The 11,836-nt window shown below is 54.9% G+C and overlaps 1 protein-coding gene across 8 annotated transcripts in view; it reads right to left on the bottom strand.

Moving 5' to 3' along the window:
• Window positions 1-442: 442 nt before the first annotated feature.
• DVL3 (dishevelled segment polarity protein 3) overlaps window positions 443-11,836 on the bottom strand; it is a 33,608-nt gene continuing 22,214 nt past the window's right edge. For 2 of the 8 annotated variants that reach the window (XM_054282621.1, XM_054282620.1), the window contains 15 exons: window positions 9,054-9,175; window positions 8,554-8,660; window positions 7,841-7,976; window positions 7,483-7,576; window positions 7,038-7,107; window positions 6,606-6,745; window positions 6,332-6,408; window positions 5,762-5,829; window positions 5,351-5,401; window positions 5,080-5,229; window positions 4,213-4,344; window positions 3,816-3,983; window positions 3,003-3,215; window positions 2,316-2,714; window positions 443-1,862 (listed from right to left, as the gene is read on the bottom strand). In XM_054282621.1, the coding sequence (XP_054138596.1) occupies window positions 1,831-1,862; window positions 2,316-2,714; window positions 3,003-3,215; window positions 3,816-3,983; window positions 4,213-4,344; window positions 5,080-5,229; window positions 5,351-5,401; window positions 5,762-5,829; window positions 6,332-6,408; window positions 6,606-6,745; window positions 7,038-7,107; window positions 7,483-7,576; window positions 7,841-7,976; window positions 8,554-8,660; window positions 9,054-9,175 (1,959 nt within the window). In that variant the 3' untranslated portion in view covers window positions 443-1,830. Of the gene's footprint in view, window positions 2,715-3,002; window positions 3,216-3,815; window positions 3,984-4,212; window positions 4,345-5,079; window positions 5,230-5,350; window positions 5,402-5,761; window positions 5,830-6,331; window positions 6,409-6,605; window positions 6,746-7,037; window positions 7,108-7,482; window positions 7,577-7,840; window positions 7,977-8,553; window positions 8,661-9,053; window positions 9,176-11,836 lie in introns of all 8 variants that reach the window. The other 6 variants (XM_054282626.1, XM_054282622.1, XM_054282623.1 and 3 more) reach the window with 6 other exon arrangements.

Raw genomic sequence — 11,836 nt, 5'->3', positions numbered from 1 at the left:
CTAGCTGGGCGGGGACAGCATGGCGGCCGCGCTCAGCGAGCGGCTGGCCCGGGCAGGAGGCCGCGCTCGCCCTGCGGAGTCCTGAGCTCGCCGCGCCCTTCCAGAGGGCTGCTAGTTCCCGCTGGCCCCGCGCCCAGGCATCCCCGCTCCCTCGCCCCGCACTGCTGCGTCAAGGGCCAGCGCCCGCGGTCGGACCGGCCCCTGGTTCTCCCCGCCGTGCTGCCGCTGGAAACGGGGACCCACCCAGGGAACCCCGAGAGCCCCCGCCCAGACCCTGCTCCGGAGAAACTCAGCCCGCAGCTGCCCTCGGCATCCCGGTGAAAGACAGCTGGCACACTGACACAGGCTGCCCTCATCCTGCTGGGATCTCGCTGTAGAGCGAAAGGCAGGAGGATGGAGGAGGCTGGGGGAAAAAGAATAAACGAACGACACGAGGCAGAAGTCCAATAAAACTATGTTTATAAATAAAAACAAGGAGATTGGTGTTGTTTTATAAAACCCAGTGGGTAGGGCAGGGCAAGGGGTGCGCAGTGGCCGGGGAGGCTACTGGGGACAGTCTGACTCCAGCGGGCTGAGGGAAGGAGAGGCTTTAGGGAGTCAGGGAGATGAACAGATGGCGTGTGAGAGCTGGCAGGGGGGCTGCAGGGGCAATGCAGACTCCCAGGGAGCAAAATACAATTCAACTCCATCGTATAAAAACTGTGAACACAAGAAAAACCAAAGGAGGCGACGCTTGTGGAGAAAGCCACGGCGTGGCAGGAGGAGAGGGCGCCGGGGCGCCAGCACCAACAGCGGCAGGGTCGACGTGTCCATACTGTACCGTGCTCGGCCCTGGGCATGGGGAAAGGGCTGCCCCAGCCCCAGGCACGTCTCTGCGTACCCAGAAGTGGAAGGAAGAAAGGCAGGGAGCACTGGAGCAAACAGACTCAACTGTCCCAGCACACCTGTGGGCACTGAGCCCAGAGGCCATGGTTCAGGCTGCAGTCTCATCCCTGGAGAGCTCGTGTTGCTCACAGACCAGAGGGAGTGGGGCTGTCCCCGGGGTTTGTCCCTCCCAGCAGCCAGGCCAGCAGCACTGGGCAGAGGAGAAGACAGACTCAGGCCCTTCAGAGGGCAAATACAGGGGACCTCCACGTTTCTCCAAAGCATGAAAGTGAACCAGTTGTGCCCCGCCCTCGCCTTCTATCTTAGTCCTGAAGGTACCACATAGCTGAGCAGCAGCGCGACAGCAGGAGGGAGAAGGCCACAGCTGCCACCACCAGCCCCAGGCACGGGACAGCCCCTACAAACAGGACAGGCAGCAGCACATTGCAGGCAGGAGGGCAAAGAGCAGGATGGAAGGAGCAGAGCTCTGCCCTTAAATCCCCCCAAAGAACCCCAGGGCAGGTGTAGGGCACTGAGCCACGCAAGAGACTGTGCACAGGCAATCACCGCCTCTCTGGGCTGAGGTACATCCCCAGCCCTGAGACCTGGCCAAGGTGAAGGAGGGTCCTGCCATGGGTCAGTGTCAGGCTTGGACCTGGCCCAATATGTGGGCAAGAGAAGGGAGGCAAGAGGGAGGTGGTAGCATCTCTCCACTCCCTGGAGGCACTGAAGCCCTGGAACATTCATGCATTAGCCAAAAGGCAACTACAACGGGATTTAAAATACATATGTAAGGCTGGTCCCTGCTCCCCTCTCAGGGCTGTGGGAAGGGCAGGGCAGGGCATCTTCCGCGAGGGGGAGGAAAGAAGCCATCTTCAGCGCCATGCGTGCCCAGCGCCCCTGGAGCTCCGTGTCCTGCTGTCGGGCCACGCCATGCTCCAGCTCTCCCCCCCACGGGCGGCAGGCTCAGAGAAAGTCAAACACCCCGTAATTCTTTGCTGCTTGATAGAAGAAACACAAAAGGGTGAAAAGAAAGAAGAGATGTTTAGGGTGAAAGGACTGAGGCAGCAGTGACACACGGGCAAGCAGCACAGGGTGCTGGGACGGATGCGGATTAATGGGGTTAGATAGGATGGCAGGAGGGAATTACCATCGGAAATACACAAGTCTGGGGGCAGGATGGGCTGACAGCACCCAGCACGCCTGCCAGGCCTGTCCACCCCGCTCGAGGAGGGATTAGAATCAAGGTTTAGTTCCATTTATTATTTTTTTTTTCCCTTTTTTTCTTTTCGTTATCAAGACAAAAAAAGAAACAAAAAAAAAACCCCAAAAAAACAAGGGGTGAAGCCAGGGCTGGTCCTAGGAAACAAACAACAGGGATAGAAGGGGGAAGGAGGGACAGCAGACAGACAGGGGACGGGCGCTTCACATTACATCCACAAAGAACTCACTGGGGTTGCCCATGGCCATTCGGAAGGACTGTCTACTGGCTGTCAGTTCGGGGGGCACAGAGGCCAGGTCACGGCCCGGCGGCGCCCCGGGGGGCCCCATGGCTGACGGTGGTGGAGGCATCAGCAACATGGGGGGGCTGAAGAGAGGGGGGAGGCCGGGCGGGCCGTACGACTGCTGGCTGTGGTGGCTGCGGATGCTGTGCGCCAGGGAGTGCTGGCTGCGCTGGCTGTGCTGGCTGGCCGGCACCGAGCGCTCGCTGGCCGCACGCTCGCGCCGCATGCTGCTCCTCGTGGTGTGGTCCGACTCGCTCCCGCTGCCGCCTGACTTCGACTCCCCGGTCTTCTCTCTCTCCTTCCTCCTCTCGCTGCCACTGCGATTGGAACCGCTGCTCCGGCTCCCTGCGAAGCACGTGAGGCAAGGTTAGATGCCAGCCCGGACCAGTCAGGAAGAACAGATGGATCTCCCTAGCCAAGGGAGGACTGCAGCATGGCCCAGCACAGCCAGGCCCCAGCACGGTCTGTGCTCTCTGTCTCCCTTTAGCAGTGAGTCCCACGACCCTTCTGAGACGGCTTCTAACCTGGCTTCCACCACAGAGGGCCTTGCCTAAGCAGCCCTTTCCTGCTGCTGCCCTGTACTGAACAGGACATCTGCCCACCTACAGGCATATTTTAGTCCTTTTCACTCACCTTCACTGTGCTGACTGCCTGCACTGCCCCCTCCGTAGCTGTAGCCTGGGTCAGGGAAGCCGGGATGGGGGTTGTATGGATGAGGTGGTGGATACTGATATGGGAAGGCCATAGGCCAGGGTGCGGCTCCTGGGTGGGGGAGCGGAGCCAAAGTGTCCTGATCAGAGGCACCGCTGGAGCCATCATGATCATGAAGAGACAGATTAGCCATGTCTGCAAGAAAGCAGAAAACAGGGGTTAATCCAAGCAGAAAAACAACCATGTGTGGTGAAGCAGCTTTCTGTCCATTCTTGCTGATGGACAAGATACACAAGGAGACACAAGAATTTGGCACTCTGTTAGTCAGTGCCACCATTTGGGCTTCCTGGTTGTACAACTGCCAGGCTGTGGGAGTCCAAGCTGCCACTCTAATACAGAGACCAGCTTGCTGGGAAAGGACTACATCAGAGCTACAGCTCACGCTGCCAATTCCTTCCCCCATTTTATCTGAGCAGCCAACCCTCAGCACCAACCCCTTGCCAGCACTGAAATTCAGAGCCTGGAGACAGTCAGTAAAGACTAAGACTCTGCTATGACTGTCCAGGAGAAAAGATCACATAATAGGTGACACTGTCAATGCTGCTTCCAACTTCACTACCTCAGCAGTAGGACAAGGGAGCTGGGATACTCTTAATCACTCCCTTAACAGAGTCTGTAGAACAAGGGGCCTAGCCTGATGGCAATGGCCGTAGGTGTGTCCCCATGGTGTCAGCAGGGCTCTCCAGGACCACTACCCCTCCATCCTCTCCCTCCCACCCACACCAAGAGCCATACTTCCACAGAGGTCCCCGAAGATGTAGTAGCACTGCTCTGAGAAGGTGATCTTGTTCACGGTGTGTCGGATGTAGCCAGCCTTCAGCAGGTTGCTGGCGTATTTGCGGGACTCACGGCGGTCTGTAAAGCCCTCCACGTGGTGATAGAGCCAATCTACCACATCCGAACCTGCCACCAAATACAGAGTTAAGTTTGGCGAGAGAGAGGAAGACGGCAGCCCTTGAGGCAGTGAGCCACGCTGGAGCAAAAACAAAGTGGGTCAAAAGGTTCAATTTCTGACTCCTGCCTAGTCAACGGTTTGTTTATGGTGACAAAGATGCTCCCGTGGACATCTGCCTGAAAACTGGCCACCCATTCCCCAGCCCCTGCCTCTGCTGCAGGCAGCACGGTCTCTTACCAATGAAGGCATTGGGGATGGTGATCTTCAGCCACATGCGGTCACGCACCTCCAGGCCTGACTCTGGTGAGGCCATGGCTTTGACAATGGTGGCCATGTCACTGTGGATGGACAGGTGAAAGTCATCGAGGCCTGTGGTGTGGATGAAGGAAGGCAGGTAGAGGTGAGAGAGAGCAGAAGAGACAAGAGGGCCACATGGAAGCATCACACACGGGAGGAATGGGCCAGGGAACAATACATCGCAGACAGCCTCGGGGTACATGCAGTGGTACCTCCCTTCCAGCCTTCCCATGTTATCCTTCACAAGTTTCCTCTTGGGCAAAGCCCAGGCAAGAGTCACAAACTTACAACAAACTCTTGCATTGTTGCCTCACCCAAGCTCTGCAGATCCTTGCTTCAGGGCTGTACATACCAAATCATCCCAAACCTTCAAGAAGCAACCAAGAAGCCTGTGCTAAGCAGGACCCTGCCCCACCACAAGGCTCTTTGCTCTCAGCTGCCTCCTCTATCTGCTGTCTGGGAGGAGCCCTCAATTGCTCCAGGGACATGCTGAATCCCTCTGGCTCCACATTCTCAGCAGCCAACCGTGACTAGCCTCAGCCTTCCTCTACAACTGCCACAGCTCCTGATTGCAGCCAGGCTCCTCTACTCTCCTCACAGAGGAGGCTTAAAAACATGCTAATTCTCCCAGGCAGAACTCCCACTGATCAAAGTGCCGGCCCAGCAAGAGCTGCCTCCCTCCCAGTCCCTTGGCAGGGCAGATCAGGCCCACCCAGCTGTCCCCAGGCAGATGTATTGCTCCCTTCACTGCAGAGTGAAGGTGAGGGGGCCGTGCAGCGGGTGCAGCACGGAGGCACAAGGACTTACGTTCGGTCTCTGGGATGGAGCTGGTGATGGAGGAGCTGGTGGAAGTGATTGTGCTCATGGATGGACTCATACCGTACGCTGGGTAGGTGCCAGTCATCGCTGCCGTGTGAGACACCCAGGCTGCAGGGTCGATGGGCCGGATGGGCTCACCTGCAAGGAAGAAAGAGGCTGTCAGCAGTTGTAAGAGATTATCAGCTCATCAAAACAACCTCTAGGGAGGGACAGGGACGCGGCACAGCCCATTCCATCCCCAGTATTTGCCGGGACTCACCCGGATCGGAGCATGGAGAGTCTGGCCCAGCCCAGATCCGCTGGGGAGCAACTGGGAGAGAAAGAAGAGAGGGAGGGTCAGCAGGAGAGGTGCAGAGGGAGAGATCCCCCTATGGCTTTAGGGGGGTTTCTCTTTCCTCTGGCGCCCCGAGCCAAGTGACCTCCCTGCCCCAGTGAAACGCGTCCCCAGCGTGATGTGGGAAGAAGGGCTGGGCTTATGGGCATTTTGGTTTGGAAATAGGACATAGCAGCCTCCAAAATGGAGAGCTGAAACCCCATCAAACCCCAATTCAGTGCCCCATGGAGTCACACACACAGGGGAGGAACGAGACAACAACCAAGTAAGTGCTTAAGGCAGGGCTCTCACATGAGCTGGGCACCAGCGCTAAGGGTGGGTCAGCTATCCACTTACTCCTGGGTAACGAGAAGCAGCCCCGCGGACTGGGGTCCCAGCACTTGGCCACTGTCAGGGTGATGGGCCTGCAACAAAAAGGTGAGAGTTAGAACCAGAGCACAGTAACACAAACCCCTGCATGATGAGTGGATGCTGTGTGCCAGCTCTCTCCTGGGAGACAGGGAGAAGCTGCTAGTATAGTGACTTTGTTCCCCTCCAGCTATGGGTTTCCCCTACCGACATGAACAAAATGATGTGACTGATGACCCAAATAGAATCAGAGAATCACAGCAAAATTTGTTTTGGAAAGGATCTTTAAAGGTCATCCAGTCCAACTGCCCTGCAATGAGCAGCAACAGGGCATCCCCACAAAAAAAGGGGCACAGACCCCAATTCCCTGCAATTCCATTGGCCGCAATTCGTTCATGTCATTGGACATGAAAACCCAGGAATCAAAGCAACACCAAACCCCTAAGTTCTGAGCTTCTGCAGAGGCACTGGCAGAAGTGGCTAAAAGATACAACTCACACACTCCAAGCACAAACTGGGCAGATACCTCTGGATGGAAGGAACAACCCAAGTACTCACCCCGGCTTGTGCACGATCTCCCTCAGCACCCGCACAGCATCATCGTTGCTCATATTCTCAAAGTTGATGTCATTTACCTACAAAAAACACAAAAAGGTGAGTCCCAGAGATGTGACCAGAGGCTGAGCTCCCCACTCAGCTCAGCAGTGACTCAGCTTCCCTCTTCCAAGCATGACTTCCTGGGTTTAGCCTGCCAAAGTTCTCAGGGAGGCTTCTGGGTCTTTTCTTACTGCTTTCCCAGGCCCAAAGATGGAGATATGTGGGTGTGAAGTACCTGCAAGAGCATGTCTCCTGGCTCAATTCTGCCATCAGCTGCCACAGCGCCTCCCTTCATGATAGAGCCAATATAAATGCCTCCATCCCCACGCTCATTGCTCTGTCCCACAATAGAAATGCCCAGAAAGTTGTATTTCTCTGCAAGGATGGAAAGATAAAGAAATAAGTCACTCCAAAGCATCAAGCATGAGCAGACCTAACCTCAGTAAAACTACATCCTAATGGTAGTGATTAGCACCCCTGTGCCAGAGAGATGTCCTGGGACACACAAACTCTTGAGAGACAATTTCTACAAGAGAAGCCAATCTCCTACAGAATCCATCTTTTCACTCCTCCCCCATGTGCTCTCTTTGCCCCCTCCCCAGTTCCCTCTCCATGACCCAGTCTTGCTCTGGAAGGACTGCAGGCTCCATGCACACCTCCCACTCACCCATATTCAGCGTGACCGTGATGATGTTCAGGGACATGGTGGAGTCTGTGATGCTGCTGAAGGACGAGGACTGCAATGTAAGCAAAACATGAGATTTCCTCCTGTGCCTCAGTAACATTCCCAGCCCTAGCTTCCTCCACTTGTCCTTTCCTTCCTGCCCCTCCTCGTGCCACCACCGCCACCACCCACAACTCCAGTCTTATGCTGGGAGCTTTGCAGAGCCAGAGAACAGCCGTGGTCCTAATGACCTCTCTGCATCTGGGACAAGGCCTGTGGTCCCAGCTATGGAGGCTACATTGACTTGGAAAAGGTTCACAGCACTTTTTGAAGTCTCAGCACTTGGACACTTGTCCAAAGCCATGCCCACAGCAAAAACAGCTGAATCCCTGTGAGCCCACCCTGACCTGCAGTGCCCTCCCCAGGACACCCAGCCCCTCCCTGGTACCCGTTCAATGCGTGGAGCCTTCTGTTTCCTCCGGCGGCGCTTGTGCCTCCTCATCAGACGGGAAGCACTGCTTTGCTCTGTTGAACTGCTAAACCTGCAGGCAAAAGCAAGAGTCAGCTCTTCTGCTGCCATAGTGGTGGCTCTGGCAGAAAGAGAGCCATGGAAATGGCACAGGGAATAGAGGACTGCAGGGGCAGAGAGGAGAACATGCACATGGGGGACAGACAATGGCAGAGGGGTCTGCTGGGTGAGATGGAAGCAGGTCTGAGCCCAGGACTACTGTGCCCTGCAAAGGCATCTCTCTATTCTGAGAGTCAGGGGGAAATTAGCGTTTTCCCCAAGACCCAAGCTCTCCTACCTGCTGGTGGAGTCATCTTCATCTGAATCGAAGAAGCTGGTGGTCTCCAGCTCGCTGCTCATGAGTGTAGAGGAGCTCTCGTACCCACCCAGGTCTCGGCGCCGCTCTCCCTTCACTGTCCCATTCACCCTGGGTGCTGTGAAAAGACAAGAGTCAGTGGGCTTGAGAGAAACCCTTCCCCTATGCAGGACTCATGGCAACGTCCTCAGAACAAATCTGGCCATCAGTCAATCCCATCTAGTGTCAAGTAACTTCTAGTCGACCCTGGGATCAGATCCATCTCCTATGGGATACTTCTTCTACCACTATGGGATGGGAAAAGGCTGATGGCCCAGTAGGAATGATGCTGCTAAACCTGTGGAAGACTTGCAGCTGTTTCCTTGGTAAAGCAAGAAGCAGCACAAGTGGCATGGCTAAAGCTCACTCTGCTTCTTAGCTAAGAAGACAGAGGCACAACTGTCTCCTGCTCTCGGGGCTTCTACAGGAGATATCTCCCTTGACCCCAAAGGGTTCAACACCAAGCTCTGATGTAACACAGGTATTAGCTCCTACCTCCAAGATGAGGCTATGGCCCTCCTAAAAGCTACAGAATAGCTCTTTTGAGCTGGAAAGGTTCTGCAGAGCAGAGAAAGCTGCCCCAAGTCTGGAGCTGGTGCTGCCACCATGCCCCAGCCATGCCCTTGCAGAGCTCTCACCATGTTACCAACACTCACCATGCTCAGGCCCATCTGTCCGACGAGGTCGTTCCCTCTGTGATGACACCACTGAGTCTGTCTCTGTCTCATTGTCCAAGTTTTCTCGACTCCCCCCAGTGTTAGGGCTGTGATGACATAAAAGCAAACAAATATGTTCAACACGGAACAACTTGACATGGCTGTCTCTACCTCTGTCCTAACCTACACAAGTTTCCAGCCATCAGCTGTCTCCTTCTAGAGCGACAGGAACAACCACAGCATATCTACAAGTGCAGGTCAAAGGACTAGGGATGCTGTGCTGGCTCTTTCCCTGCATTATTTTCATCATGCCCTTGTTTGTTGAATAACACAGCTCCACTTCAAATCAGCTCCCAGCCCCACTCTCCTCCCCTCTTGCTGGCTGTCATCCCTGACAGTTTGGGTAAGAGTATCCCAGCCTGGTCTGGGATACTGGTCTGGATTACAGCAAATGCACCATGTGCCCCTTGGAAACCAGAACAGATGTCTGTGTAACTTACTGGAAAGAGGGGGGCCTGGAGTCTCCAATGCCTCCTGTGCGCTCCATGGAGGGCGGCAGCTCTGTCTGGTTATCGGCACAGACCGAGCCAGCATCTGAGTGGGAACCCTCTGCAGACACCAGCTGGAGGCATGAGAAACAGAAAAGGAAACTGAGAAAACATTTATAAGAGTGGCCAAAGGAGCTGGCCAAAAGCCTGCCTGGCCCAGAATCTCATTTCTGGCAGTTGGCAACAGCAGATGCCCAGGAGCAGGTATGGAACAGGCCAAGCATGTAGCAGCATTTCCCACTAAGGCCTTCATTTGTGGCTCAGGAACTCCTGACCCAGCAGTGAGGCCCGGGTGGGTGACAGTGCTTGGACACTCTGACATCACCTGCACACCCACACCACACACTCAGGTGACCTTCAGCACACATCCTGCAGCAGGGACTGGATTCCCCCACTTCTCACACTGGGGAAGGCAGTTACAAGTCATTCCTTTCCTCAGCTCTAGCAGCCTCTACACTTCTGCCTTCAAGCTGTGGGACCCAGCAGGACTTTCACCTTCACAACCCTCAGAAGCTGGGGGTAACAGAGCTCAGGGCCAAGGCTGGCTTTGAAATACTCTTGAAACAGGCTTTGTCTGGCTTCCATATGTTCTTCACAAACTTTCATGCTGTGTTCGGCTTATTGGCTTGAACACAACCTTCAGCCAATCTCTGGGATGCTCAATGGATTCCCCAGTGCAGAAACTCAAGAAAGGGTTAAACCCTAGAGACTCTTTATGCCAGCCACGCTGTGGAGCAGCTCAGGCACACCAGTATTCTGGCTCTATAATAAACCATCAACTTCAGGGCTCAGGGAATGAGCTGGAGACTCTCCCAGGGGCCACGGGCTCACCAGCGGAATGAAACAGAGGATAGTCCAAATGAGCTGCTCCCCAATATTGCTCCCTGTCCAGATTTGCACTCTCCCTTACTTTCAAGCTGTAATGAACTAGGCTAATCCCAATAGGGTCAAGAAGCATTCAGGACCTCCAGAGCAGAGGTGACAGGGCCCAGAAAGGATCTAACAGAAGTGAGGGATACCCATTGTTGCTCAGAACAAACAAAATATGATATAGGCTGGAAAAAAGCTGATAGCTGCTGTCCAAACCATAATACCCAGTGAAAATTCAGAGGCAGCACTAGTGCTTGCTGGTGAGGGAACCACATCTGCATGGAGCCAAGAGCAGATGCCAACTCAAATGATAGAAGCACAGCCCATTTATACAGGTCTTGAGTGCTTCCAACATCACTGATGAAAGAGCTGTGCCCTGCCCACAGAAGAGCTGTTCCCTTCAGGAACTGGGGAAACCCTCATAAGGGGGGTATGGACCCCACAGATCATCATTAGCATAGTAGATGAGAAGTCGACTGTCAGAGATATTGGAAACAAAGACAGGGATGTAGCTAGGGCAAGGAAGACAGGGCAGCCTTGAAAAAGCCAGAGCCAAGGCAGCAGACAGGGCAGAGAGCAGCCTCAGGTGTCAAAAGCTGCAGAGCCCGTCCCACAAGCCCCAGGACAAGCCCAACAGCTCCTGCTCTCACAACTGTCTAAGCAGCTCATCTCACACTCAGGTCAGCTTCCCTCCCTCCAGCAAGGCCCAGGCACACGCTTGGCTCTGCTCCTGGCACCTTCCTGGTGACTTGTCTTCCCAGGATACATCCCCCTCCCCACCTAAGGGCCACATCCCAATTCTGGTAGCCACTGCCCGGGAGCACAGGGTAGAAAAGATGCTGAAAGTGGCCAGCATTGCCTAGGGAAAAGTCTTATAACACTTCATGCTTGAAAATCTCAAGGCAACATCAAGCAAATAGATCTGGACAGAGGGAACTAGCCACAGGCAGCTGTCAAACAGCAGCGAAGAGAGTGGAGGGTGTTCCCAAGCAGGCAGGATTGATGCTATCTTCCTCTAACACTCCCAAGGCTGGGATTTCCTCCCAGGAAGGTTTTGATAACGATTCTGCACTTTTCCTGCCTCTTACACTGTCAGGAAATACTCACTTGGATTCAAGCCCCTGTCTTTCCCTGTTGCTAAAATTAGTACTGAGTTCCTAAAATAGCATCATCCCAGCCTGTCTGTCAGAAGCAGCAAAGCAAGTGCTCCCCTCTCAGCCCCCAAACCATCCATGGACTAGGAGACTTCCAGCAGAGGTAGAAAAAGGGATCATCAGGTGCACAAAGGCCTCTGGGACTGCCATTACCCCTCATGCTCAAGAGCTGGTAGTGATGCTCACTCTGGGCACAAGTTCCCTGTAAGGATCCAGCCCAGCAGAGCAGCAGCAGGGTGGTCACACCAGACAGACTCACACCAGATCTGTGCCACTCACACACTGAACAACCAAAGAGCTCCTGCAAGGAAAGCCAGCAGCTACATGGACACAAGGATCACAAGGAAAAGCACACCAGATAAAAATGGAGCACTGGAATGGATTTAGAGACTCTGGAACTCCCCATAGGGCAGATGAAAGCAAAGAGCAGCTGGAAGGGTGGGGTGGTGGGACATCTTGGGGCAGATGCAGCAGCAGCAGCGGGATGGATGCAGGGCCTGATTTCCGAAGGCCCTGGATAACCGCTAGAGGGAGGACGGCAGGCGTCCGGCCCCGGCTCTTTGTGCGGGAGCCCAGCACAGCCTTTCCTCCTGCTCCAGCCTGCACCCTGCTCCCCTGGCTGGAATCCCAGCGGCAGGGGGGTACCTGCCTGCCCCGTCACTGTTTGGTGCAGGGATAGAAGCAGAATTAGGTGTGACCTGGCTTCATTTG

This window comes from Melozone crissalis, unplaced genomic scaffold, assembly GCF_028551555.1.
Source record: "Melozone crissalis strain CALT ecotype California unplaced genomic scaffold, PUWL_Pcris_2 ptg000034l_1, whole genome shotgun sequence".
NCBI classification, from domain to species: domain Eukaryota; kingdom Metazoa; phylum Chordata; class Aves; order Passeriformes; family Passerellidae; genus Melozone; species Melozone crissalis.
Note: the sequence above shows the minus strand (reverse complement) of the source record. Positions and strands in the feature narration are given on the sequence as shown.